The sequence below is a fragment of the Aspergillus brasiliensis genome, assembly GCF_001889945.1.
Source record: "Aspergillus brasiliensis CBS 101740 unplaced genomic scaffold ASPBRscaffold_16, whole genome shotgun sequence".
Taxonomy (NCBI): domain Eukaryota; kingdom Fungi; phylum Ascomycota; class Eurotiomycetes; order Eurotiales; family Aspergillaceae; genus Aspergillus; species Aspergillus brasiliensis.
Window position 1 is genome coordinate 378,201 of NW_027137457.1, and position 22,172 is coordinate 400,372.

At 50.9% G+C, this 22,172-nt stretch overlaps 7 protein-coding genes across 7 annotated transcripts; 3 read left to right on the top strand and 4 right to left on the bottom strand.

The window, feature by feature from the left end:
- Positions 1 to 1,136: 1,136 nt before the first annotated feature.
- ASPBRDRAFT_341882 (putative ubiquitin C-terminal hydrolase) lies at positions 1,137 to 9,789 on the bottom strand. Its single transcript, XM_067623200.1, has 11 exons — positions 8,943 to 9,789; positions 8,720 to 8,873; positions 5,929 to 8,665; positions 5,699 to 5,860; positions 4,898 to 5,644; positions 4,744 to 4,847; positions 4,497 to 4,696; positions 3,868 to 4,431; positions 1,671 to 3,806; positions 1,558 to 1,614; positions 1,137 to 1,496 (listed from the first exon to the last, which is right to left on the bottom strand). Exons 1-11 carry the CDS (start codon positions 9,580 to 9,582, stop codon positions 1,432 to 1,434), a joined length of 7,566 nt encoding a protein of 2,521 aa, XP_067474670.1. The 5' UTR covers positions 9,583 to 9,789; the 3' UTR covers positions 1,137 to 1,431.
- A 1,792-nt stretch (positions 9,790 to 11,581) lies between these two features.
- ASPBRDRAFT_135832 (sugar O-acetyltransferase) lies at positions 11,582 to 12,432 on the bottom strand (the record flags this gene model as incomplete). The annotated part of the gene is made up of 3 exons (XM_067618730.1): positions 11,582 to 11,659; positions 11,809 to 12,154; positions 12,272 to 12,432. 3 exons carry the CDS (start codon positions 12,430 to 12,432, stop codon positions 11,582 to 11,584), a joined length of 585 nt encoding a protein of 194 aa, XP_067474671.1.
- A 693-nt stretch (positions 12,433 to 13,125) lies between these two features.
- ASPBRDRAFT_135696 (protein-S-isoprenylcysteine carboxyl O-methyltransferase) lies at positions 13,126 to 14,058 on the top strand (the record flags this gene model as incomplete). The annotated part of the gene is made up of 2 exons (XM_067618717.1): positions 13,126 to 13,879; positions 13,970 to 14,058. The coding sequence occupies 2 exons, from the start codon at positions 13,126 to 13,128 to the stop codon at positions 14,056 to 14,058; spliced, it is 843 nt and encodes a 280-aa protein (XP_067474672.1).
- Positions 14,059 to 14,323: 265 nt separating this feature from the next.
- On the bottom strand, positions 14,324 to 16,548 carry pex8 (putative peroxisomal membrane protein Pex17; the record flags this gene model as incomplete). Its single annotated transcript, XM_067618741.1, has 3 exons — positions 14,324 to 14,911; positions 14,964 to 16,410; positions 16,475 to 16,548. The coding sequence occupies 3 exons, from the start codon at positions 16,546 to 16,548 to the stop codon at positions 14,324 to 14,326; spliced, it is 2,109 nt and encodes a 702-aa protein (XP_067474673.1).
- A 138-nt stretch (positions 16,549 to 16,686) lies between these two features.
- Positions 16,687 to 17,476, top strand: ASPBRDRAFT_342017 (uncharacterized protein). Its single transcript, XM_067623202.1, has 2 exons — positions 16,687 to 17,169; positions 17,227 to 17,476. Exons 1-2 carry the CDS (start codon positions 16,880 to 16,882, stop codon positions 17,345 to 17,347), a joined length of 411 nt encoding a protein of 136 aa, XP_067474674.1. The 5' UTR covers positions 16,687 to 16,879; the 3' UTR covers positions 17,348 to 17,476.
- Positions 17,477 to 17,604: 128 nt separating this feature from the next.
- On the bottom strand, positions 17,605 to 19,650 carry ASPBRDRAFT_34274 (WD40 repeat domain-containing protein; the record flags this gene model as incomplete). The annotated part of the gene is made up of 4 exons (XM_067623210.1): positions 17,605 to 19,014; positions 19,073 to 19,273; positions 19,347 to 19,462; positions 19,557 to 19,650. The coding sequence occupies 4 exons, from the start codon at positions 19,648 to 19,650 to the stop codon at positions 17,605 to 17,607; spliced, it is 1,821 nt and encodes a 606-aa protein (XP_067474675.1).
- Positions 19,651 to 20,337: 687 nt separating this feature from the next.
- Positions 20,338 to 22,027, top strand: ASPBRDRAFT_200136 (putative diacylglycerol O-acyltransferase (DgaT); the record flags this gene model as incomplete). Its single annotated transcript, XM_067621399.1, has 4 exons — positions 20,338 to 20,614; positions 20,677 to 20,717; positions 20,778 to 21,780; positions 21,828 to 22,027. The coding sequence occupies 4 exons, from the start codon at positions 20,338 to 20,340 to the stop codon at positions 22,025 to 22,027; spliced, it is 1,521 nt and encodes a 506-aa protein (XP_067474676.1).
- Between the last annotated feature and the right edge of the window lie 145 nt (positions 22,028 to 22,172).

Genomic DNA, 22,172 nt, shown 5'->3' on the forward strand with positions numbered 1-22,172 from the left:
ATAGTCTGCTGTGTTATCGGCAAATTCCTACATGGCATACCCCTACGTGATTGCTTCAAGAACTGCGAGCTGTGTCCGAGATCTGGTAATCGTAATGGCGATTGCAGGTCATATTTCTACTTCAGACGGTGAAGCCATTTTTTAGCTCACATCTAACCAGACCAGTGGGCTCGAACAGACCAAATAACGTGTATAGTATTAAGAAAGATGGACGTCTGTCAGTTAGCATTTGGCAATTTTAGGCAAGGAATATGACCGACTCGATACTACTCGGCTACATCCTGCTATATTAACATGGTTGATTGGAGATCAGTCACTGCGTGAGGCTCGGATCAAGATTGGCGGTCATCAATATCAGTCCACTGAAGGTAGCCCGGTGGCCGGATAGTCGAGTGGTGACTTTCTGGCAGACACTGAAGAGATGATGTCTGCTAGTGCTTTCCTACCCACATCTATATACAAAGTATAGTGGGTGAATCCCGCGGCCACCAACCCTACGGGGGATCACGTTGGAGGGGTGGGCTCTTTTTTATATATATCTAGTGCCAGGAGGAAGATTTATAGAGGGTCTATAGAGTATAGTTTTTAATCATAATCCTCCCTCTCACTGTCTCTATATCGAGCGCGTAAGAGAATCTCTATGTGATTTTTCCTACTGGTTTTCCCTGATAGACCCCTATAATCTATATACGAGGGGGTGAAGAGCCTACTGGTTTTATAGCCTGGGAATAGAATTATGATTTGCTTTAATTGCTATGTAATGACGTACCGCCTGTATATTAAAGAAGATAGTAAAACATGCGTGTATGGCTCTGAGTTGGCTGAAAAGTTGCTCATTTAGTCAGCATGGACTCTGAAACAGAATAATGGGATTGATTGCCTACTGAAGGTAGCCCTGTGGTAATCTAGAACCAGTTAACCAAAAGCCAAGACCACTTGTGGAGGACAAAAGAAAGACCGGGCAGTTAGGGAAGTCTGTTTACGTCTCTCTAAGTTCAGACTCTTCTAGAGAAAGGGCAAAAACCACATATCTATCAGACCGCACACACCAAGCAGCTGCTCACGGAGTTCGACTTTGGCGTCCCGGTAACGCAAGCCTATGAATCATCATCATTGAAAGAATTGTAAAAACTAGCTTCCCCCAAGAAAGCACATAGTAGACCGTCCCTGTAAACCCGCCAGTCAAAGTCACCCCTTGCATTAACACATGCCATGGAAACAGAAAAAGGTTTGGAGCGAAAAGAGAATACAAGTCAACACACAACGCAACATTAGCCGGAACAGAAGCAAAGGCCCAAATCTATTAGAGCCGAGCGAGAAGAAAACGCCGGTAAATGCAGGCCAGAACCACACAAAAAAGCGTTTTATCATAAATTCGTCTCTCATATGTGATACAATGAACCACCGCGGGGAGGTCACCGGACGCAGGTCTCACGGAGATCCTGCCAGTCCCATCTCCGAATCACTGGCCATAACGGAGTTATCCTCCCAATCTTCTGCAAGAGAGAGGGTCAGTGGCTGAACTGGAGTCGGATGGAAAATGCAATAACAACTCACCAGATGCCAACTCTTCGGGAACGTCGGCAATCAGGTCCTCAACAGCTGCAATGGTTTCTGTAGTCTCCTATTAGTAACAAAACAACATGACTATAATTCTGGGAGCAACATACCCTGGGCTTGCAGAATAGCCTCCTGGTCTTCTTCACTGTCACCAAAATACGTACTTAAGCAATGTTCCACCACGGTGCGGATGGACTCTATAGCCCTGGGTTCGATTCCAGACCCTGGGACGTTGACATATGCTTTCCGCAATCGGCTGATGCTTGCATGCACTAGATTTTTGGCTACTTCGGCCTGGCGTGTCTGCCACTCGTCGCCTACCTCTTCCGCCTCGCCGCTGAACAGGATTTGTCGAAGGACGTCCAGCGTCATGTTTCGAACCCCTCTATCGGGGAAAGTTAGCAAGGGAGGAGCCCACTCGGGAATCATATCGATGAGATGGTTCAGGAACCAAGCTTCATTCAATCCAAGCCTCTCATTGCGGCTACCCATTAGGCTCGTGAAGAACACAATATGCTCCCTGCCACCGCTGTCATTGATAGAATCAACTCCTTTGGCGACAAAGTCAATGAGGCTGACAATTCTAGCCTCGTTAGGACCTCGCCGACAGAATATCAAGGTTGCCTCTAAGAATGGAGCGCAAAGACTGGCCGGTGCCAGCCTGAGGCCTTCTTCCAGGGTTTTGCAAATTGGGTCCATAAGGCCAGCATCGGGCTCTGCGTCCACGAATAGAGTAACGATATTCCTGCTTGCCGGCGGACTGCTGTTATGCGTGAGAACCGTTGTCAGAAATGACAACTCTTTACTCTTCCCCAGAGGCCTGATGAAGACGGCCTCCGACATCGTAAGAGTGTACCTGCCATCTGGCAAGGCTCGTCGTTTGTCATCTTGACTGGGCGGCACAGTGAGATCAATGCGTGCTAATAGGTACGCTAGGAGATCCATGAGCCGTTTGTATGAGAATCGTCTGCCTTTCTCCATGAACTTGATGATGAAAGCGTACTGCCGTCTCAGCCGCTTTGAGTCCTCGTGGTCAAGCCAGACGATTTCGAGGCATTTGAGGAGAAACCCGTTGTTGAGCACTATGCCAGCTTCGTATTGCCCAAAGTTTGCAAGCATCGACAAGAACTCGAAATAATCATCCCAAGAGCGGCTGGCGGTATGCAGTGTTGGCCACAGGCTTTCCAAAGTTCGCACCACATTCTCAAAGCTATTCGAGTATCTCATCTGCCATATTTCCTTCTCGATATCCTCATCACTTGCGCCTTTCTGGAGACCCTGGAGTTTTGAAAGGGAGCAAATTATGAGCCTTATCGAGTTGCTGCGGACGGCGGGATGGGGGCTCCTTAGGACCAAATTGCGGGTTGCTGATGGCTTGTCTTCGAACCACTGCATGACTCTGTAAGCCGCCTTTGGTACGTCGCCAATGACAGTGAATATCAGTGTTACAAACGCGTCCAGGCCTAATGGTTCCCTTGACCTTGAGAGTAACTGTTCGAGTGTATCCAAGGCAATGAAAATAATAGACTTGTCCAATTTGGCCTTAGCATCACTCCTGGGTCCCTGCTCATCAAGGAGCATCGAAAGTAAATACCGAACGAAGAGAGCATGGTATGGGTCCATCAGACAGTAGACACGGATGAAAATCTCGTTCTCCATCATGATATGGTTTGCGAGTTCTCTGGGCAATGGTACGCCCACAGGGTGTTGAGGTTTCGTTGGTTTGTAGATCCCCTTCTCTGCCTCCATGCTAGAAGCACGTTGGTAGAATAGCATGTAGGCGTTCCACACCTTGTTGAACCGGACCTGGCCCATGGCCGAAGGCTGCATGGAGTCATTGTGGCCACCGAAACACTGGTCAGCAATCTTTGCTTGGTCAAATCGGCTAACATCAGAATCATTGAACTCGACCCAGGAGCCCCCGGCCCCAGAGGCAGGTCTCTCCCGAATGTAAGAGTAATAGTGGCCAGATTCAGCCGTACCACTGTGGACCAAAACGCCAACGAGCTCAAAAATGTCCTCCTTTACCTCAGACGTCTGGTCTGAAAGGTATTCAACTTTGAATGGACTCATATCAATGAACTCCGGGAACTGGAATTCATCGTTGATCTTGCTTCGCAACATTGTAACCATGTCGAAGTCGAAGCGCTTCAAATGAAATATGAGATTATCAGGCACATCCTTCAAGCAGGCTCGTTTGACGGCATCGACGTGGCGCCCACATGATGTGCAGGAATACTTGTTGTCTGCGGACAAAGTACCGTTAGTATGGGGTCCTCGTACTCATCTGTTCAGACGTTCACTTACCTCCTTGCATAATCTCTCCCTCAACATAAGCTTGCAGACTGTCTTCGAGGCTCGCTTTGTCTTTGATTTCACATTGAATGGCAGAGAACGGTTCTAGGCGCTCCGAGATATGGGGGCATTCTTTGGACTTGATTTGCTGAACCAACTGTCCGCCGTAGAACGACCGAAATCTTTTCTTACTCTCTGCGTCTAGTATCTGGGCCTCCCACCTGTCGAAAAGTAAATTATAAAACTCGTCAACATCCATCTGGATGGTGACATCGATAGGTTCGTTGTCATAGGTGCGTATCGTGTCGACAAAGGCTTGTGAGTCAACGCTCTTGCTCCAGGTTTCCTGCATGTGCCCAAACAACTTCTTCGTCTCATAGAGCAGCTTCTGAGAACCCTCCGGGTCCTCAAGATCGAGCTGTAGCATGAAGTCGCGAAACCCAACGTTCATGAAAAGCTGAGTCAGGAGGGAATTCAGGTAGCAGGTGTTTGAAAGATTCTTGAGCCCCGCATAACCTTCTGGAGATCGGAGCATTTTGTAACGATCAAAGCCCCATGCGGGAGAGTAGGTGTAGTCTGTTGAGCGGGACATCGGTCAGCAATGATACAGACAAGAGCAGGAAGAACGTAGGAGTACAGACCTAGCGGAATAATATCCTCAAGACGCTCCACAATTGTGGAGTAATTATTCTCATCGAGCCTGCAGAGTTGACACAGTATACTATACAGCTCCTGCCGGGTTTGTGTGTGCATGACAGGAACTTGAGGCACAATGAGATCGGTAGAGGTTGAGGAAAGGTCGGGAAAGAGATATTGATCGAATAGGCTCTCGGCGAGATCGCTGCAAAGTCAGTATAGTATCATGGATGTAACGGTAGCGAAACTTACAAGGTCTCAACTGTGGTATCATTAGAATTCGCCAGCTCCAGGCATATTCTCAAAAGACGAGCAAAGCCCAGAATGAGATGGTCTACAGGCTCGCGGCCGACAAACTATAGGAAAAAGTTAGCGGGTCAACAACTATGTATGAAAGAAGACTGACCTCTTCTGTTCGATGGCGCAGCATGATAGTGCTCCACTGCTTCAAGTATTGGCTGAATGCAAGGTCATGAGGCGACCTCTCAGCAACAGAGCGGAAAACCAAATTGGCTATTTCGAAAAATTCCTGGCATTGGGGCGCATTTTCAAGAGTCACAGGGAAAGCCTTGTCGAAAGCATTCCAAATCTTTGCAAGCATCTCAATCCGAATGGCATTGTCAGGAGCTGGCGTGTCTTGTGTCTCTTGTGCCTCAGAATCAATTGGCTTCGTTGATTTCCTCAGTAGTTTGGAGGGACTACAAGCAACAGCGATATTCTCAGCAATACCTTTCCGAATGGGTTGACGATGTTCCTTTACAAGGAGTGAACAAATGATTTCATCAAAGTGCGACTGCTCCTTGACGGCTTCCCAAAAACCTAGGTCCCGAACCGAGCCCTCCGTCAGGACGGCGAACGAGTTACAGATTAGCTTAGCAATGCTTATTTCTGAGGGAGAAGAAATAGGCAGATGCCGCGCAACTTCCATGAAGTGGAAGAGGCGTTGAACCAATGCCGTTGGGTTCGGGACTATCGGCGCTTCACCAGGAATAGCTGGTCGTACCAGAAGCGCATAAAGGAGGCACTCGACCATGTGCGTTGCGAATAAAAGCTTGGTGGAACCAACTTCCAAGCCACCTGCCATTTCAGAACGCGACAAGGTAGAGACTAGGACGCGAATGCTGTGAGACACATAGTCATGATTTGGTGATGCCTAACAACGCGCCTCGGTTAGCCAAAGTACACTACAGGGACATAGCACCCTTACCTCGAGGGCTTCTTCACGCAACGAAACTGAAAGCGCATTGACTGAGTAAAGCAGACTAAACGGCTTGTCCATAGGGAACATTTCATCCTCAGTCTTCTCCGTCGACTTCACCAACTCCAAAACCCTGTCCTGGGGAGGGAAAACGACGAGAAAATCATATATCTAATGCATAAATCAGTAATGAGAAAACATTGTTATCAGAGAGAGATAAAAGAACAGAGTGTTCGCACCTCACGCGCTAGATGGTCCTCAAGGACGAGGAGATCGTAGAGGTCGTCAAAGTGTTTGAGCACCTCAGAATCCACCAGTGTCAGAGACTGTCGTCTACCAGTCATGGCCAGTTCGCGACTTTCTGGGTCCCGACGGATAAGAAGGAGCCCCGAACCAAGTTTTAGATCCCGAATGGTAATACCAGGCTTCTCGAGTAGATCGATCCTCTGTCCACCAGAGATCGTACTGAACTTGGTAAAACCAGTGACTCGCACAAGAGTCTCGGCGAGCTCAGCAGCGGTGGACAAATCCCCGATGTGCAATGAGCGAACCTTAGACTGAGTGCCTCCATTGAACGTCTGGTAGCGGATATCAATTGCGTTCCCTTGGACTGGTTTGCCAGGTGAATCGAGAGGCAAGCTTTGCGGTGGGCTATATTGAGGACGACACCGTAGTCCCTGTAAAAATCGGCGAAGGAACAGTAACGAACGGCTGAATCTGAGCTCCTCCGCCTTGACATTGTTACCGGATGCAACTGCGTCCATGGATAAGTCCTGGGCCGTGCTGCAGTTGTCGCGGTATGCCTTCAACCTCGACGCCGCAGACTTGAGCTGGTCCACACAACGGTCCACCAGAGCAATGTGGGTAGCCTCAACAGCCGAACGTGGAGACCGGTTAATGATGCTATGATCAAGGTAAACCTCAATCGCAAAAGTGATCGCGTCCGTTTCAATTGTACCAGGGGGAGCCGTGAGAATAAAGCTCCATATCCGGTCCATTCCCGGTATTGCTACCACCTCATTCTCGCCAGCGATTGATGGGGGGTGGAACCGGACCTCATAATTAATTGTCTGCTTTGCGAACAGAAGAACCTCCGGAAGATAGTCTTCAGCGGGCGAGAGCTCGGGTAGGTAGACTTGAATACAGCGCTCGATGAATGAGTTAGCTTGAGCGCTGTACCGGGTAGTTCCGCAGAGCATGTCCCAGAGGGCACGTCTGCCCTGCTGCGCAAGAGACTTCGACATAAAAACTTTACGCCAAAGCAAATCACCAAGGTCCGGGGTTATTGAGTCCGGGACCAGATCGATGATCCGGGCCAGCATGTGGACCCTTGACGAAAACCCAGTCAGCGAAAACGGATCAGCAAAGTCTGTCTGGTTCATGTCCACCGTATGCGCCAACTCCGTGGTCACTAAGCGAGTCAGGTCGAATTCCTCGGCAAGCTTGCGAAGTTCCAAAGAATCGTTGTTTGGAAGAAGGGCGTTCAAGGCCTGGATGCTGCCGACGGTGAACTGATTCATCTCAGCGATGTCTTTGAGACATTGCTCATATATCTCCATTTTGTCGACCTCACTCAGGCCGATGTCCATGAAAGAACTCAGCTGGGCAGCTGCGAACTTCTGGAGAGGGGCCTTGTGCTCAACAGGGAAGTCATTGGCACCGGCACTCTCCCGGATCAAACGCACACACAGACGCAGTGGAATTGCATCCACATGGATCCGATCCTGGGACGCACGGCGACTTCTATCGCTGCATTTCTCTCTCACCTGGTGGAGCAATTGTTCACAGAAGTCTACCATTCGTGCGTCAAAGCGCGCCAACGGAAGATCTAGCAGCTTTGAGCACAGATAGATCAACGCAGGCGAATCCGAAGTATGCATCTGGAACGTCTTGCTCAACATGCCTAGAACCTCGGATACGGTTCGAGGATCCGGGCTTTCTGTCACTGTCTTCCATATCGTGTCTGTATCAGCATCGGTATACGTGGCTGTGACGACCAGAAACCCGACAATGTTCCCACTTCTGCTGATAAGCTGAGGGTGAGAATCAATTCCCACAATGTACTCAACGATCCGATTCTGCCGTAGAAAGCCGACGAGATATTGAACCACAGGGTGAACGGTGCTTTCGGTATTTCTATGGATATATTGCCTCCATATGTTGACGAGGTCTGCCTGCATTGTTTCCACGCCATAAACACGCAGCTCCATCCGTCCATCCATGATGTGCTTCTTCAAGACGCCAAACTTCCAGCCATAGAGAATGATACTTGAACGGTCATCGGGGGTTGCATCCTCTGGTATTTCTATCGCGAGATCTTCCGCGATTTGTGAAGCAAGTTCTGGATCACGAGCGTATAGTGTGATGTAGGAGGAAGCTATGTGGCGTAGCATGGATTCACTCGTCTCACTAGACACCCAAGGAGACTTCTTGGTAATGTGGAACTGGTATTTTTCATCTGCGGCGCGGATTAATGGGTACGCACGCCTCATGGTACGTGAGTAAATGGAGGAATTTGTTGGAGCATCATCCACATGATATCTGCGCCGGTCGTTCCCCGAGTCTATCATATTATGCACGATAGTAACGATCGAGATCAGAGACGCCGAAAGTTGAGGCCAGCGGGTGATAAGATTCAGAACGCAGGCCGCATGATCGGACAAATGCTGGATAGTATCTAGAGGAGGAGCCGCAACCTGATCGTTCGTACGAGCGACCAGATTCGCCACGTCCGCCCCATGTATATTCTCCATGGTGCGGAAAAACGGAATATTGCCCAGCTGCAGAAGCCAACCCAGTGACACCAGGTAGGATTTCGATAATGGGTCTGAGATTTGGGCCTCTGTGTCGTTCACAGCCTGGGTCAAAAGGAGGGTATCTAGGTCAACGACATGAACCGCCAATTGAGCGAAATCGAGGAAGAACTCTTCCAAGCACGCCCATACTCCCCGCCCCTCATCCGGCAGGAACTCCACGCTAAGCATATGTTAGTACTTGGGATATATGAGCTGATCAGTACACTTCACTTACACTCTGCGTAGCAAACAATCCACGAGGGTGGGTAGCTCCTCCCAGAAGTCCCGGTCCTCCGCCAACACTTCATAGGTCAACTGATCCAAGTTGTTTGCGACGTCATCGAACCAAGCTTTCACGGCAACGAAAACGGGGATATCGTGTTGGGAGCCTATAGAAGGACTGTTAGTCTGGGCACGGCAAGAGCCAGCGGAAGGCAATGATAGAAGAAGCGCTCTACCTTTCTCAATGATCGCACCGATTTCCTCCAGATTCTCCCGCAACTCATTTCCTATGAGCAGTCTTGGGAATGTCTCCGTCAGCGGCGGCTGGTCATGCAGCTGCACTACTTCTGGTGTTTCCGGTTCGCGCATCGCCTCCCCTAGCGGCTTCCAACTGGAGGTATTTGGCTCCTGATCCATATCTTCCAGATCCGCCACCTCAATCTCCGGGCTCTGTGTGGCGGAGGATGATAGCGATATGGCGGTGGAAGCGTCGAGACCGGTCTCGCCGGCTGCGGACTGGGGGGGAAGATCACCGCTCGGAGGCTGGATCGGGGAGTCACCAGGCTCAGACACCATGTTGTCGGGCACCGGGGACTTCAGCTTGATGACCACTCGGCTGGCCGGGCGAGAGGAAGGAGAAGCGTCCTGGCCCGTTGTGGCAGGAGCATCCGGGATGTCGTTGGGGAATCGAGTAGCGGCAGTTTCGTCGGGAATGGACCTAGACTCACAGGTACCACTCCCACTGTCAAGACGAGGGCGTTTTCGGGTGGATTGAGGATCAGACTCTTCCATGGGATGACCGAGGGCACGCGTCGAATCAATCGAGGAGACTGTTTCAGGCGGGGTGCTAGAGCTGTCTAGCGGGGCAGCTGCCATGACATTTTCTTAGCCCGGCCGATGGGGGGACGCGACAAGACTGTGAATGAAGGCGGGGAGGATTGAATCTAATTTAGCTCTAGGGGCGATTGATAAGAAGGAGAAACTTGACGGCAGAGTCAACACCCGCACACGAAGAAGGAGTATGTGAGATGTGCGAGACGAAGAAGAGCAAGCCGGGGCTGCGGATAAGAACAATGCGGGAACTGGGAATCCAGGCTGAGAGGGGTGGGAGAGGCAGCGATCGGGGAAGTGATAGCTAGCTGATTTTCAGACCACCCAAGGAAGTAAAGGGGAAGGGTAGGTCGATGACCGACCAAAGCTGAAAAAAAACAGCTACTACTAGCTGGAGAGATGGAGGGGTGCGGAGCAGCTGGTCAGGTAGAACGCGACAAGAGAAGAATTGAGATGGAGGATGAGCAAAAGCAGAAGAACTGAAAGGTTTCCAGCTCTGACGTTGCGGTGGAGCAACGGATTGGCGGGTGTCCAGGGCGAATCGGGGAACGGCCTGGATGAAGGGTGGAAAAGATGGATAACGAACTTTCTTACCTCCTATCTATCGACCTATTTTGATCTTCTTCTGGTTGGTTCTTTTCATGATATATATCTAATCCATGGAATGGTCAATGAATCTTTACATCGGGATATTCCGTCCATCATTTACTAGATACTCCAAGATACATCTTTTTCTTGGGTCTCTCCTGCAGCGCTAGAATAGAGGATAGGCTTTGGTGAGTGGGGGAAAAGCCAGGATTGCATCTGCCTAGTAAGTAGTCTATAGTCTAGTAGTTAGTAGTAGGATTATCGCTACTAGCAGTACTACTGGTTACCTGGGAGCTCTCTCAACTCCGGTTCGCTGGATTTAAGGTGCTACAAACTTTCATATGTATGCGTAGTATTGGATCTCTCGTTTCTCAACGCATGGAGTAAGAATGGACACGGTCTGGACTGCCCACAAAGCGAAGATCGCTCTGAGGGGAGAAAAAGAAATTGCACCAAATAGTAGTCTAGTATCTGCCAGACAAGAGGATTAACACTCCAAAAAAAAAATCAAACAAAAAATTCATCGGTGTTATTGGGCTCAGAACAAACAAAGACGCCCACCCATCCCAATGATCTCTTCGTCAAGAATTCCACCCAAACGCCCGTGTTACCGTTGGCTGGTACAGTACTTCTGTCATCCACCGGAAGACATAACTAGTTAGTTACATAGTAATTAGTAACTATGGTCGAGGTGTTCCTATCGGACATTTGTTTCATTTCGTGCATGCCTCGGTTTCTTGCGATGGCTTTCCCCTGCTTTTAATTCCCATCGTGCCCACCTGCCATTCCCAGGAGAAATTCCCCAAATAGCGAGGAAATACTACCATCTCCTACAGCGAAAGACAATCAAAGCAGAAGTACCCAGCCAAGTACCTGTATACTACTACTAGTACTACCTCCGGCCTGCCACCTGTATCTAGTTACTTGGATAGACAGGGGAGCTGCAGGGGCACATCATAATGGCATTCCTCCCCGCCGCTTAGGCGAGCCCAACCTCCATCTGCCTACTCCAAACCCAGCTAGAGCTAGAAGCCCCTCTCTTCCCCTGGAGCTTAATTGCCCCCCCCCAACTCCACTTGAAGCTTTCCAGCTCATTTCCTAGCGTGGGGTTGTCTTCCATGATTCCATCACTGCCAGCAAATCAACCCTATTTTTGTTAGTAGCTAGTGCGTTTCGGCTCGGGGCACCGTGGTCAAGTTGTTAACCCATTCTGCCCTGTTTCCAGGGACATTTTCTCCGTCCCCACTGCGCTGTCGATCATGGTGATTTAATACCCTAGTAGAAGAAGAATGCTTGTGTGACTTGTGCCGAGTCGGCAAATCTCATTTATGATATATCTAGTATTAATGTACAGTCGTTGGAAAATTCCGGTGTCTAAGCGCAAACTTAACCACGACCAAACATCCTCTACGCAGATACTTCACTGCGAGAGCATCAAGTAACCAACATGCTCGAATTACTCCTTCATCGAAGTTTCGATTTTGCGAATCACTCTCGCCGGGTTTCCCACAGCCAAATGAAACGCGGGAACATCCTAACATGGCAACCATCCCTGTCAGCAAAGACCATCTCTATGTACCCTCACACCTAATATCAGGAATGGTAAGAAGTTTTGTCTCTGGAACAACTTACCTTGGTCACCACACTCCCAGCTCCAATAACCGCACCTTTTCCGATCGTCACTCCCGGCAACACAGTCACATTCCCTGCTAGCCAGCAATCCTCGCCAATATGGATTTCTTTCCCCGACTCAGGACCCTCCGTTCCATTGCGCACGGCCGGGTCAAGAGGGTGCGTGCCACTGTAGAGACTGACCTTGGGACCGAACAAGGTGCGCGCCCCAATGGTCACCAAGCAGGTATCAATAATGACACAGTCGAAATTGATAAAGGCGCCTTCTCCCACCTTCACATTGTACCCGTAGTCCATGCGAATGGGAGGCTCGATCCAAGGATACTTCTGTAAGAGCTTATCCTCCTCGGCGGGATCCTGACTGGGAGGCGGGAGAGGGGTGGTATCACCCACAATGCTGTTCTTGTCAGCCCCGGTTGGATCCGTCATGCCGTGGAAGATTGTTCTATCCGCGTGGAGCCTGCCGTGGTTGTATTCCGGCGTGGTGGATTAGATTCAAATGGTGTTCACTTACTCTTTCCACAACTCGATGGACTGCCGACGGGACACGTCGCCTGCATTGTTGAAACGACGACAGGCACTGGCGCAACGCATTCGATCAGCCGTGAGATCGGAGACGAACGCATGGTAGAGCTCGCCCCGACGCATGCGTTCTCGGTTTTCTTGCAGATCCATGGTTGTATTTTGAATGGGACAGCCGGAGAGTGATTCCTTTGTTGCGTTACCAAGGCGGGGGTGGGATCGGTGTTTAGTTGGAGCACAACAGCACTACGGGCCGTCTGATGGGTGATGGATCTTAGTGACTACGTACTAATCAGCGGCAACGGGGAATCCAATTGTCACTGATCTACATTGACACATAATAAAGACTACTAAAGACAGTAATCATGAAAGCAAGCTGTATGTAGTAGGCAACATATCTAGTTAGATGCACCGTATCGCCAGCCTAGTTGTCACTTAACAGGAAGTACAACTCCCCAACATCTACCTCGTACCACGAACAATGCTGTAGGCATCAAAACGCATCTATCAACTATCTCCATATATCCATACAGCTTTCCGTAAGACACATCAAGGATGTCCTGTAGAATAAGTCACTTTTCCGAGCGCGCAACGACCCATCACATTATCTGACAGTTACTTACTTTGTACCCGCCGTCAACCAATCAGAAGCCCGCCCGTCGGAGCTCCTCCGCATTGGATCGCAATTAATATTGTTCTCCAAAACTCCCGCGATTGTTCACAACTCCCCATATAAACACCATCCAGTTCCTTCTTCAGCATGATATTCCCTTGACAGCACCAGCAGTTCTCTCTCTACACGAACCTCATCCTCTATTACGCGCAACAACAACAACATCAGCAACAATGTCCCACTCACCCCCCTCCCCGTCTCCCTCCCCATCACCACCCATCCGCCCATACCGACCAACACCACCCACAAACAACAACCACAACCACGGCTACCACACCACCACTGACGCCTCCATCCTTCCCACCGGCTCGAAATCCCTCTCCGGCATCTCCATCCGCGCCTACCTCCTCGGTACTGTCCTCGGCCTCACCACAACCCTAACCATCTTCCTCCTCACCTATCCCCCCCTATACACCCCCCTCTGGCGCATCCCCTTCTTCATCTCCTCTCTCTCCCTCTTCCACTTCCTCGAATACTACACCACAGCCGCATACAACACCCACTTCGCCACCGTCTCCGCCTACCTCCTCACCTCCAACGGCTGGACCTACCACATCGCCCACGGCTCCGCCATCCTCGAATGTCTCCTCACACATACATACTTCACCTCCCGGCCGGTGCCGCTATACCTCCCTTCCTCACTCACGAGCTACCAAGTATGCCTAGGTCTGGTATTAATGGTCCTGGGCCAGACGATCCGCAGCGTGGCCATGGCGCAGGCCGGCAGTAACTTCAATCATACGGTGCAGGTTACCAGAAGGGAAGGACATGTGCTTGTGACTGGGGGTGTGTATAGCGTGTTGAGACATCCGAGTTACTTTGGGTTCTTTTGGTGGGGGTTGGGGACTCAGTTGGTTCTTGGGAATGGAGTGTGTTTTATCGCGTATGCCGTTGTGTTGTGGAGGTTTTTCAGTGGGAGGATTTGGAGTGGGTTGCCCCCTTTCTTTCTTCCTTCCTTCTTCTTTTTGCTTCTGGGTTGTTGGTTGTGAATATGTGCTAATGGTTTCATGGTATTAGGGGAGGAAAAGTTCCTGGTTGCGTTCTTCGGGGAGGAGTATGAGAGGTATAGGAAGAGGAGTTGGGTGGGGATTCCGGGTATTCATTAATTACTTATTCAAATGGGTATCTTTGATACTATATAAAATGTATTTATTGTTCTGGGTGGAGTACTGGACAGATAGGGACGGAGGGGATTTGTATAATTGCAGTTCAGGTGATTGGGTACATAATTTGCAAGTCAAAATAAGAAATGTGATATTCATCGCTAAATGGCAAAAGGTATCAATGCTCCATGAACGCCATGGCTATCGTGACCCATGCTGTACAACCACACCCCCTATATACAATATCAGAAGAATTAGAGGGAGACAGCTAGAGCTTACTCTCCCTCGCCGCCCCACCCAGACCACCGCTCATAAACGCCCCCTGTCCCTGTCCCTGTCCCTCAGCCTCATCATTCCCATGCTCCAGATGATCGCCCCCATACTCATCTCCATAGAGGACAAGCTCCCTCCCTCCACGCGTACTCCACCAAGTCACACAGAAATGCGCCCGCTCGACATCCATCTCGCCGCTACTCAGCGCCTCCCAGAACCGTTCCACGCATTGCTTATGCATATTCGGGGTCTTGATGGTGTTGAGTAAGTGCGCCGTGAGAGGAAGCCACTCTTCGAGGTCTTCGACGCGCAGGAAGCAGAGACTGTCGATGAGCGCGAGGGTCAGGGCTGCTTGTTCCGACACCGGCGGGGATTTGCCGAGGTCGGGACCCTCGAGTTGCGATGATGATGGTTGAGGGAGGAGTTGGTCGGAAGCGTGGAGTGCCCGGTCGTAGAGGACTTCGAGGAGGATGGATGGGAGGAGACGCTGGGTGTTTGCGATCGGGGATGGGGGTGCCGTGACTTGGATGACGGTTTTGAATGCTAGACGGAATTGACGGGCTGAGAGGTTTTCGGGGAATACCTGTAATCGATCATTAGCTTTTGGGGTCATGGGATGATGGGATAAAGCTCACAGCAAATAGGTTCTCGATGTAGAAGGGGAGATGCTTCGCTGCTACGGCTGCATTGTTCGGGATAGCGAATACGGCTAGGACCGTGCTGTGGGCGGCTTCGAAGATCTCGAGAAGATGGTTGTTTCCGCCTGCTGGTAGATAGGGAACGGCTGCTGCAACAAGGAGTTCTTCGCTGCATGCAGGAGATAGCAAAGGAGTGAAGAGTTCTGATGTGTTGAGGAAAAACAGGTCCAGACACCGCTCGATAGGATGGTCGGGGATCTGGCCAAGCTCACTGGGCTTTATGCTTCTCAGGAAGTTCTCAGCCAGATCTGGATAGTGTGAGAGAATATCCACGGCTGTCAGCGTCACGAACATGTGCTGCGAAGAAGCGTTCTGGCCCATGCGGGAGGAAATGAAGTAGAGATTCCGCAGTATATGGAGTACCTGCATGGATATGAATGGGGCACTTCGGTGAGCAGCCAGCACAGGGTCGTTGATCACTCTTCCCAGGACAGCGCGGAGAACAATGACAATGGAGTATAAGCAATTACGAAGCAGTCTCCATAGACCCGGAATCGTGGTCTTCAACGACTCAGCATCAAGAAATTCCGCCTCCTCAGATTTGTCGACCTCCGACAACTTGTTCAGGCGCCACTGCACCATGAGTGTACGCACAAAATCCGTGATATGGTCCAAGGTTTGTGCGACCAGACCAGAATCCTTTGCATTCTCTATTGCATGCGCCATGAGCCGGGAGAGCGGACCTAAGGCAGACACGAGGGGACTAGAGGAGATCGCCGTCACACGAGCAAACGTGTCAGACTGCGCCAACCACTGGAATTGCTTGCCAGGAGCCTCCACAATATCCTTGTCCACGGTACCTAGAAAGTATCCCCCCTCCAGGCCTTCAGGGGATGCATAGGTCGCATTGACCATGACAGGTAGCAAGACGTCGTAGTCAAGCTTGCTCCTTTCGGAATCCGATACTAGTTCAAAGCAGTAGTTGAGAACCATCGTGACGCAGCGACCGTCAATCTCATTCTGGGGATCCAGTTCCCCAAGCGCAAGCTGTGCAGCCGTAACAAGCGCCCTTTCCAGCTTCCGCCGAACGTGCCATGGCAGCCCCTGTCTGTTCTGTCCTTCGAATCCCAGCAGTAAACCCCCAATCAAGATTGTGTGTCTCCATCGCGGCGATTTATCATCCGCTCCATTGACGACAGCCTTGACCCAGTCCTCAAGTTCAATCTTCCTGGTCTTTGTGTAGGGTGTCCTCGGGTCATCTGAAGCTTCGCTTTGTACTATCGCGATGGCGGCTGTGTTGAATACGCTGAGAATCTTGCGACATGTGAGAAGATCGACAGGACGGTCCCATATGGCTGGGGTTGCTAGCAGCTGTGACGCGAGCAGAGTAATATTCAAAGGATTTCCAAGCACTGTCAAAAGGCTTGTCGCCGTGGGAAGCAAACTAGCGAAGACGGTCAGTTGCGTCCGCGTAGCCGGGAAGCGGAGAGGGGGAGGCTATATCATACGTGAAGACATCCTGAAGGTCATTAGAGAATTGCAGCGACCTCAAAAGAGCGCCCAAAGAGCGTTCAGTCGCCATGATGTCAAAGGGGCGTCAATGGCACAACCACTGAAGTGGACATTAGACACAACCCAAGTGAGACTGACACAGAGGTATGGGAGATAACGGAAACCAGCTGCTTCCAGTTGCCGCGGAGAACCCCAGATCACCTGCCGAGGTTCGTCGCGCCGAGGACAAACAGTGCAAACCACGAGCTCCGTTCCGAGCGGATCTTATCAGCTTCGCGACCCTTTCTGGCCTCCGTGGTATATGTCCGCATCAGTGGCTGTCGGCCGATTCACCTGGTCGTGCTCGTCTTATGACCCTGCTTTAATCCTTGTGGCAGGCCAGGTAGCCTTTCCGCAGACAAATGGCGGACAATCGGGTTCCAATCAATTACCAAACGCCTCCTTTTCCGTCCCTCTATGAGCTCTTTCCGACGACGAGCACCGGTGCATACTACCTTTACTACAATAAGGATATTTGGCGTTTTACTCTGTACTGGACCTTGATTTTCTATGGCGCCAGCCATCTGCTGGTGGCGGCATGGGCTGTGGCCATGCAATGCCGAAGCTGGAAGGCCTGTCTTGCGGTTCCCTTGGTATACATGGTCATAGGTGGATTGGAGGCGCTTTTAGCGGGGAGTATCATTGGCCTTGTGTGAGTACTCTTGATGCTACATCTCATACTATTGGCAGCGAACTGACTATACGATAGCTTAGGTGCAGTTTATGAAGCTGGTAATTTCAGAATGTCGACCTGGATCCCCCTTTTGTGGGGTGGTATCAATGTGTTGGTCCTCATCCTATCTAGCTTCCCTATCCCAGGTGGACTATGACCGAAGACGAAACCGAAGACGAATCGGAATAACTTCATGGTCACATCCCATTACCCTTACCTGCTGTGTCGATAACAGGTACTCATGGACAGCATGATCGTGATGTTATGGCCGAGAGCGCAGATCCTCATCGAAACCGACTATAATACAAAATGTTCGCTGAAAGTTATCGAGGCCATGCCAAGAACCGAGCGGCTTGTCATTACGCCAATATCCGGGCCAACCGAGCTTTTGAGCACTAGATGCCCCAGCTGGAATCATCTCCCATATCCGTGATCGGGCGTACTGCTCCCTTGCAGACCGGGAAGCCCTCCGGGCATGCCAGGAAAACTTGGCGGCGCAAAGTTCTGAGGCAGCGATATTCCTTGGGAAAGAAGCTGCTTTTGCAGTTCTGCCAGGTCAACGTTCACCGGAGGTGTCCCCGACATAGCAGGGTGCATGGGAAACCCTGGCAATCCAGTCGTGGGAGGGAAATTGTTCGGTTGAGGGGGCGGTTGACTGGACAAAAGAGCTGCTAGACGCCCAGGATCCATTTGCGGCATGGAATTGGAAAAGCCCGGCTGGGGTGGGGGCTGGGGAGCTCCAATCCCAGGCAATATCGAACCCATCCCGTCTGGCTGTGGTGCGGAGCCAGGTGGTGCGAATTGAATTCCGGGAAGCGATGACATACCGGCCGGTTTCTTTTGGTCGACCAAGCTCTCGGCCTCATCCTGGAGTTCTTGTTCTTCCTCTTCACGCATCTGCCGCCGTCCGAAGCCCCGGCTCCATGTACCTTGGGCCTCCGCCGCTTCTTCTCCGATGTGGAACCTATCCTTCATGTAACTAGTCTCCCCGGGTCTAGCACGGGACCAGAACCGTGTAAAGTTATCTTTAGATCCGGATGCAAGAATGTGGCCCAGAGGATGCCAATCGAGGGACCAGATGGTGGCACCATGTGCGTATTGTACCTTATGGGCAGGGTAAATTACCTGCGCCGGTGTGTTCGCCGGGTCGTTGCTGTCATATGGCGCAATTGTAGGGATCTGCCCGGAGGGCAGGTTTGGTTCATCAAGCAAATAGTGATATAAAGAACCATCCTCGCTACCAGTAGAGATGAGAGAGCTGTGAATCGGGTGCCATGTTAGAGAGGACACGGGCTTCTCATGGCCTCGGAGGATACAAATATCTCGCATCATACGCAAGTCGAAGACTCTCGCTGTCTGATCCCGAGATGATGTAGCTAGAAGGTTATTGTTTACGCGGGAAAACCTCGTCGCTGTGACAGTATTCTTGTGGCTATGGAGCGTTGTTAAGCATCTGGCTGTGCGCGGATCCCAGAATTTGACCTGATGGTCTTTGGAACCAGACACAAGGAGACCTTTAGTGGGATGCCAGTCACAGGATTTAACATCCCAGTTGTGACCGGTCAGAACGGTGTCGCAGGTTCTCGCGGTGAAATCGAAGATCTTCAGCGTTGTGTCGTCGGATGCGGAGAGGAATTTGGTATCACTGGGTGACCATGCCAAATCGCGGACAGCATCGTGATGTGCGTCATCAATGGTCTCGACGTTGTTAAAATTAGGTCGCCAATACTTCACGTCACCCTTCTGTCCTCCGGATATTAACCAGTCGTGACTGTGGGACCAAGCTAAGGAAGTTACTCCAGCTTGCAGCTGATCGTAATGTGCCTATTCGACCATCAGCAAAATCGTCGATCAGCAGATTATAATATCGAGCGACACGCACATCCATAACAGTTTCGAAGTTGAAGGCCGTTCCATTCCATAGCATAAATTCACCCGTATGGCCGCCCGTCAGCAGGCGCCTCCCTTCCGGTGTCCATCTTACAACAGTGATCGGCTTCTTCGATTTTCCGATTGACTGGTGTAAATGCCGCACTGGGATAGTGTCCGCTGGAGAGTGAACTCGTGCAAGTGGGGGGAGCATCTAACAAAGAAAAATCCGCTCATGTTAGTCGAGGAGTTGTATCGGAATGTGCGCGGAAGTCTGTCGCACTTACATCCACGACATAGCTTGCACTTGGCCTTTCCACCTCAATCTGATGACCTCCTTTATAGCGGGGTTTCCGTGTGCGTATCCATTGTACCATCGATGATCCATAATCTGTCACGAGTCCTACAAGCGACTGTTAACCTCGCAAATTGGGAAATGAAGGTAGAGGGGTAAACAAATGTGAACGCATCGGGACAAAGGATCGTATAACACGTACTCGGTCGTCGCGGCCCAGCAATTCCCCCTTCGTATGATTTAGGAGGCCTCCCGAAGGGCTGGGAATCGTTCCCAGGATCGTCGTAGAAAGCCATTGCGACAAAGCGCACTGCCGAACGCAGGAGTAGGTTTACAGGGAAGAAAGAAAGGATGACGGAGGAAGCGGAGAGACAGTCGCTAGCATGACAGGGGAGGCAAGCGGGAGGAAGCAATGACAGCTAGCCGATGCTCGACCTGGTGGTAAGATCCCCAGCTAGAGCCAATCGACCATGTCGTGCATGCAGCAGGAGCAGGAGCAGCGCTTGGTTTGATTGTCACTTTGGTGATGGCGTTGGGCGTCGGAGCGTCGAATGAAGAGCAACCGCCCTTGGCTGCGCGACCGTCATTGGCCGCGTCAAAGCCAGCCGCTGCGCTGCCATGAATTTTAGGCCCGCAACGGCCTGGATCGGCCTGAGGCCAGGCCGTTGCGACGCCGCAATTATGCGTTCTCTCCCCTGCAACCCCCGCTGCTATTCCCTGTGGCCATTTATTATTTATAACCACTCCCTCATCCCTCCTTTCCTCCCCACCTCCCCTCGCCTTTGAAACTTGTCCGGTGTTCTGTCATGTTCATTGTGTGCGGCGCACCCTGGTGGGATTCTGTGTCCTGCGTTCTAAGCTGTCTCCCGCAATTGGTTTGAACCGAGGCCATACCAGCTACTAACTAGAGTCTCCCTATACTTCGGGCTTGTGACACCACTCCACCGAAAAAAAGGTGGCTCGTTTCCCATTTCTAAATCAACATGTCTCCTACCCAAGAGGCGTCACATAGCCCCGGTACTGCTATCAGTACTGGAACTGATGTCCCCACGTCCCCGCAAAAGCCCATGAACGGGAAAGCATCCAACGGTCATCCTTCCAAAGGGACGAATGGCGCCACCAAGACCAACTGGAGAAGGAGAAGCAAATACCGTCATGTGGAAGCCTATCACTCGAAAATTCGGCATTCTAGTCTCAGTCGCGAACCCAACGTCACGACGAGTTTCCTGGGCTTCCGCAATCTTATGGTCATAGTCCTGGGTTGGGCACTCCATCCTTAGCCGTATTTCCGCTTCTGGCTAATGCTTTGTTTCCGGATCTAGTCGCAATGAACCTCCGGCTCATCATCGAGAATTTTATGAAAGTAAGCCTCATACTGGTATCGAGATACATCAATGCAAGCCTAGCTGACGTCTTCGGATAGTATGGTGTCTTAATCTGCATCAGATGCCACGATTATCGGAGGCAGGATGTTGTGCTCGGCTCCGCCCTCTTTGCCCTTGTTCCATTCCACCTCTACGTCTCCTATCTCATAGAGTTGGCCGCAGCAAGGCAGGCTAAGAAGATTGTTGGCCAGAATAAGAAGGATGGTTCGACCGAGGCAAATGAGGCCGAACAGCGCATCTTCAAGAACACATGGTGGATCTCTGCGTTCTTTCACTGCGTGAACACCTGTCTTAGTTTAGGGATTACGAGCTTCGTCGTGTACTTCTATGTTCACCACCCAGGCATTGGCACTCTCTGCGAGCTTCAAGCTCTTATTGTGTCGTTCAAGATCTGCTCGTATGCCTTCACCAATCGCGATCTCCGTGAGGCCATGCTTAACCCTTCTGTCGAATCCGCCCTCCCGGAAATCTATTCGGCTTGCCCATACCCCAGAAACATCACACTGGGAAACCTGATCTACTTTTGGTTAGCGCCTACGCTAGTTTATCAGCCAGTATACCCCAGGTCATCACACATCCGCTGGTCGTTCGTGGCCAAGCGTCTGTCTGAGTTCTTTTGCCTAGCCGTGTTCATCTGGCTTCTGTCTGCTCAGTATGCGGCTCCCGTTTTGCGCAATTCCATCGACAAGATTGCCGTTATGGACATCGCGTCTATTCTGGAGCGGGTGATGAAACTGTCCACCATTTCTCTGATCATCTGGCTGGCTGGGTTCTTTGCGCTCTTCCAGTCACTGTTGAACGCTTTGGCCGAAGTGATGCGGTTTGGAGACCGTGAGTTCTACACTGATTGGTGGAATAGCTCTAGTCTTGGAGTGTATTGGCGGTCATGGAACCGGCCCGTATACCTCTTCATGAAGAGGCATGTGTATTCGCCGCTTGTTGGTCGAGGGTGGAGTCCTCTTGCGGCGAGCACGGTGGTCTTCGCTTTATCTGCTATCCTGCATGAGGTGCTTGTGGGCATTCCCACGCATAACCTGATCGGTATGCAATCCTTCACACTCCTTCCAGGTGAAACTAACCAAGACCAGGCGTTGCATTTGCGGGCATGATGTTTCAACTACCGCTGATCATCATCACCGCCCCATTGGAGAAGATTCAAGACCCTACCGGGAAGGTGATAGGCAATTCCATTTTCTGGGTTAGCTTCTGTCTTGTCGGCCAGCCTCTAGGAGCACTGCTGTATTTCTTTGCCTGGCAAGCGAAGTATGGCAGTGTGAGCCGGATGTGAACGTAGAGGCACTTGTCCGCTGTTTGCTATAGATGTAAATAAATGCCACCGATTCAGCCATTTTTGAAAAGCAGAACAACAACAAAGTGAAGACTCTGTACCACCCCCGCTCCTCACAGGGAATCTTCTAGATGGATCAGTTTCA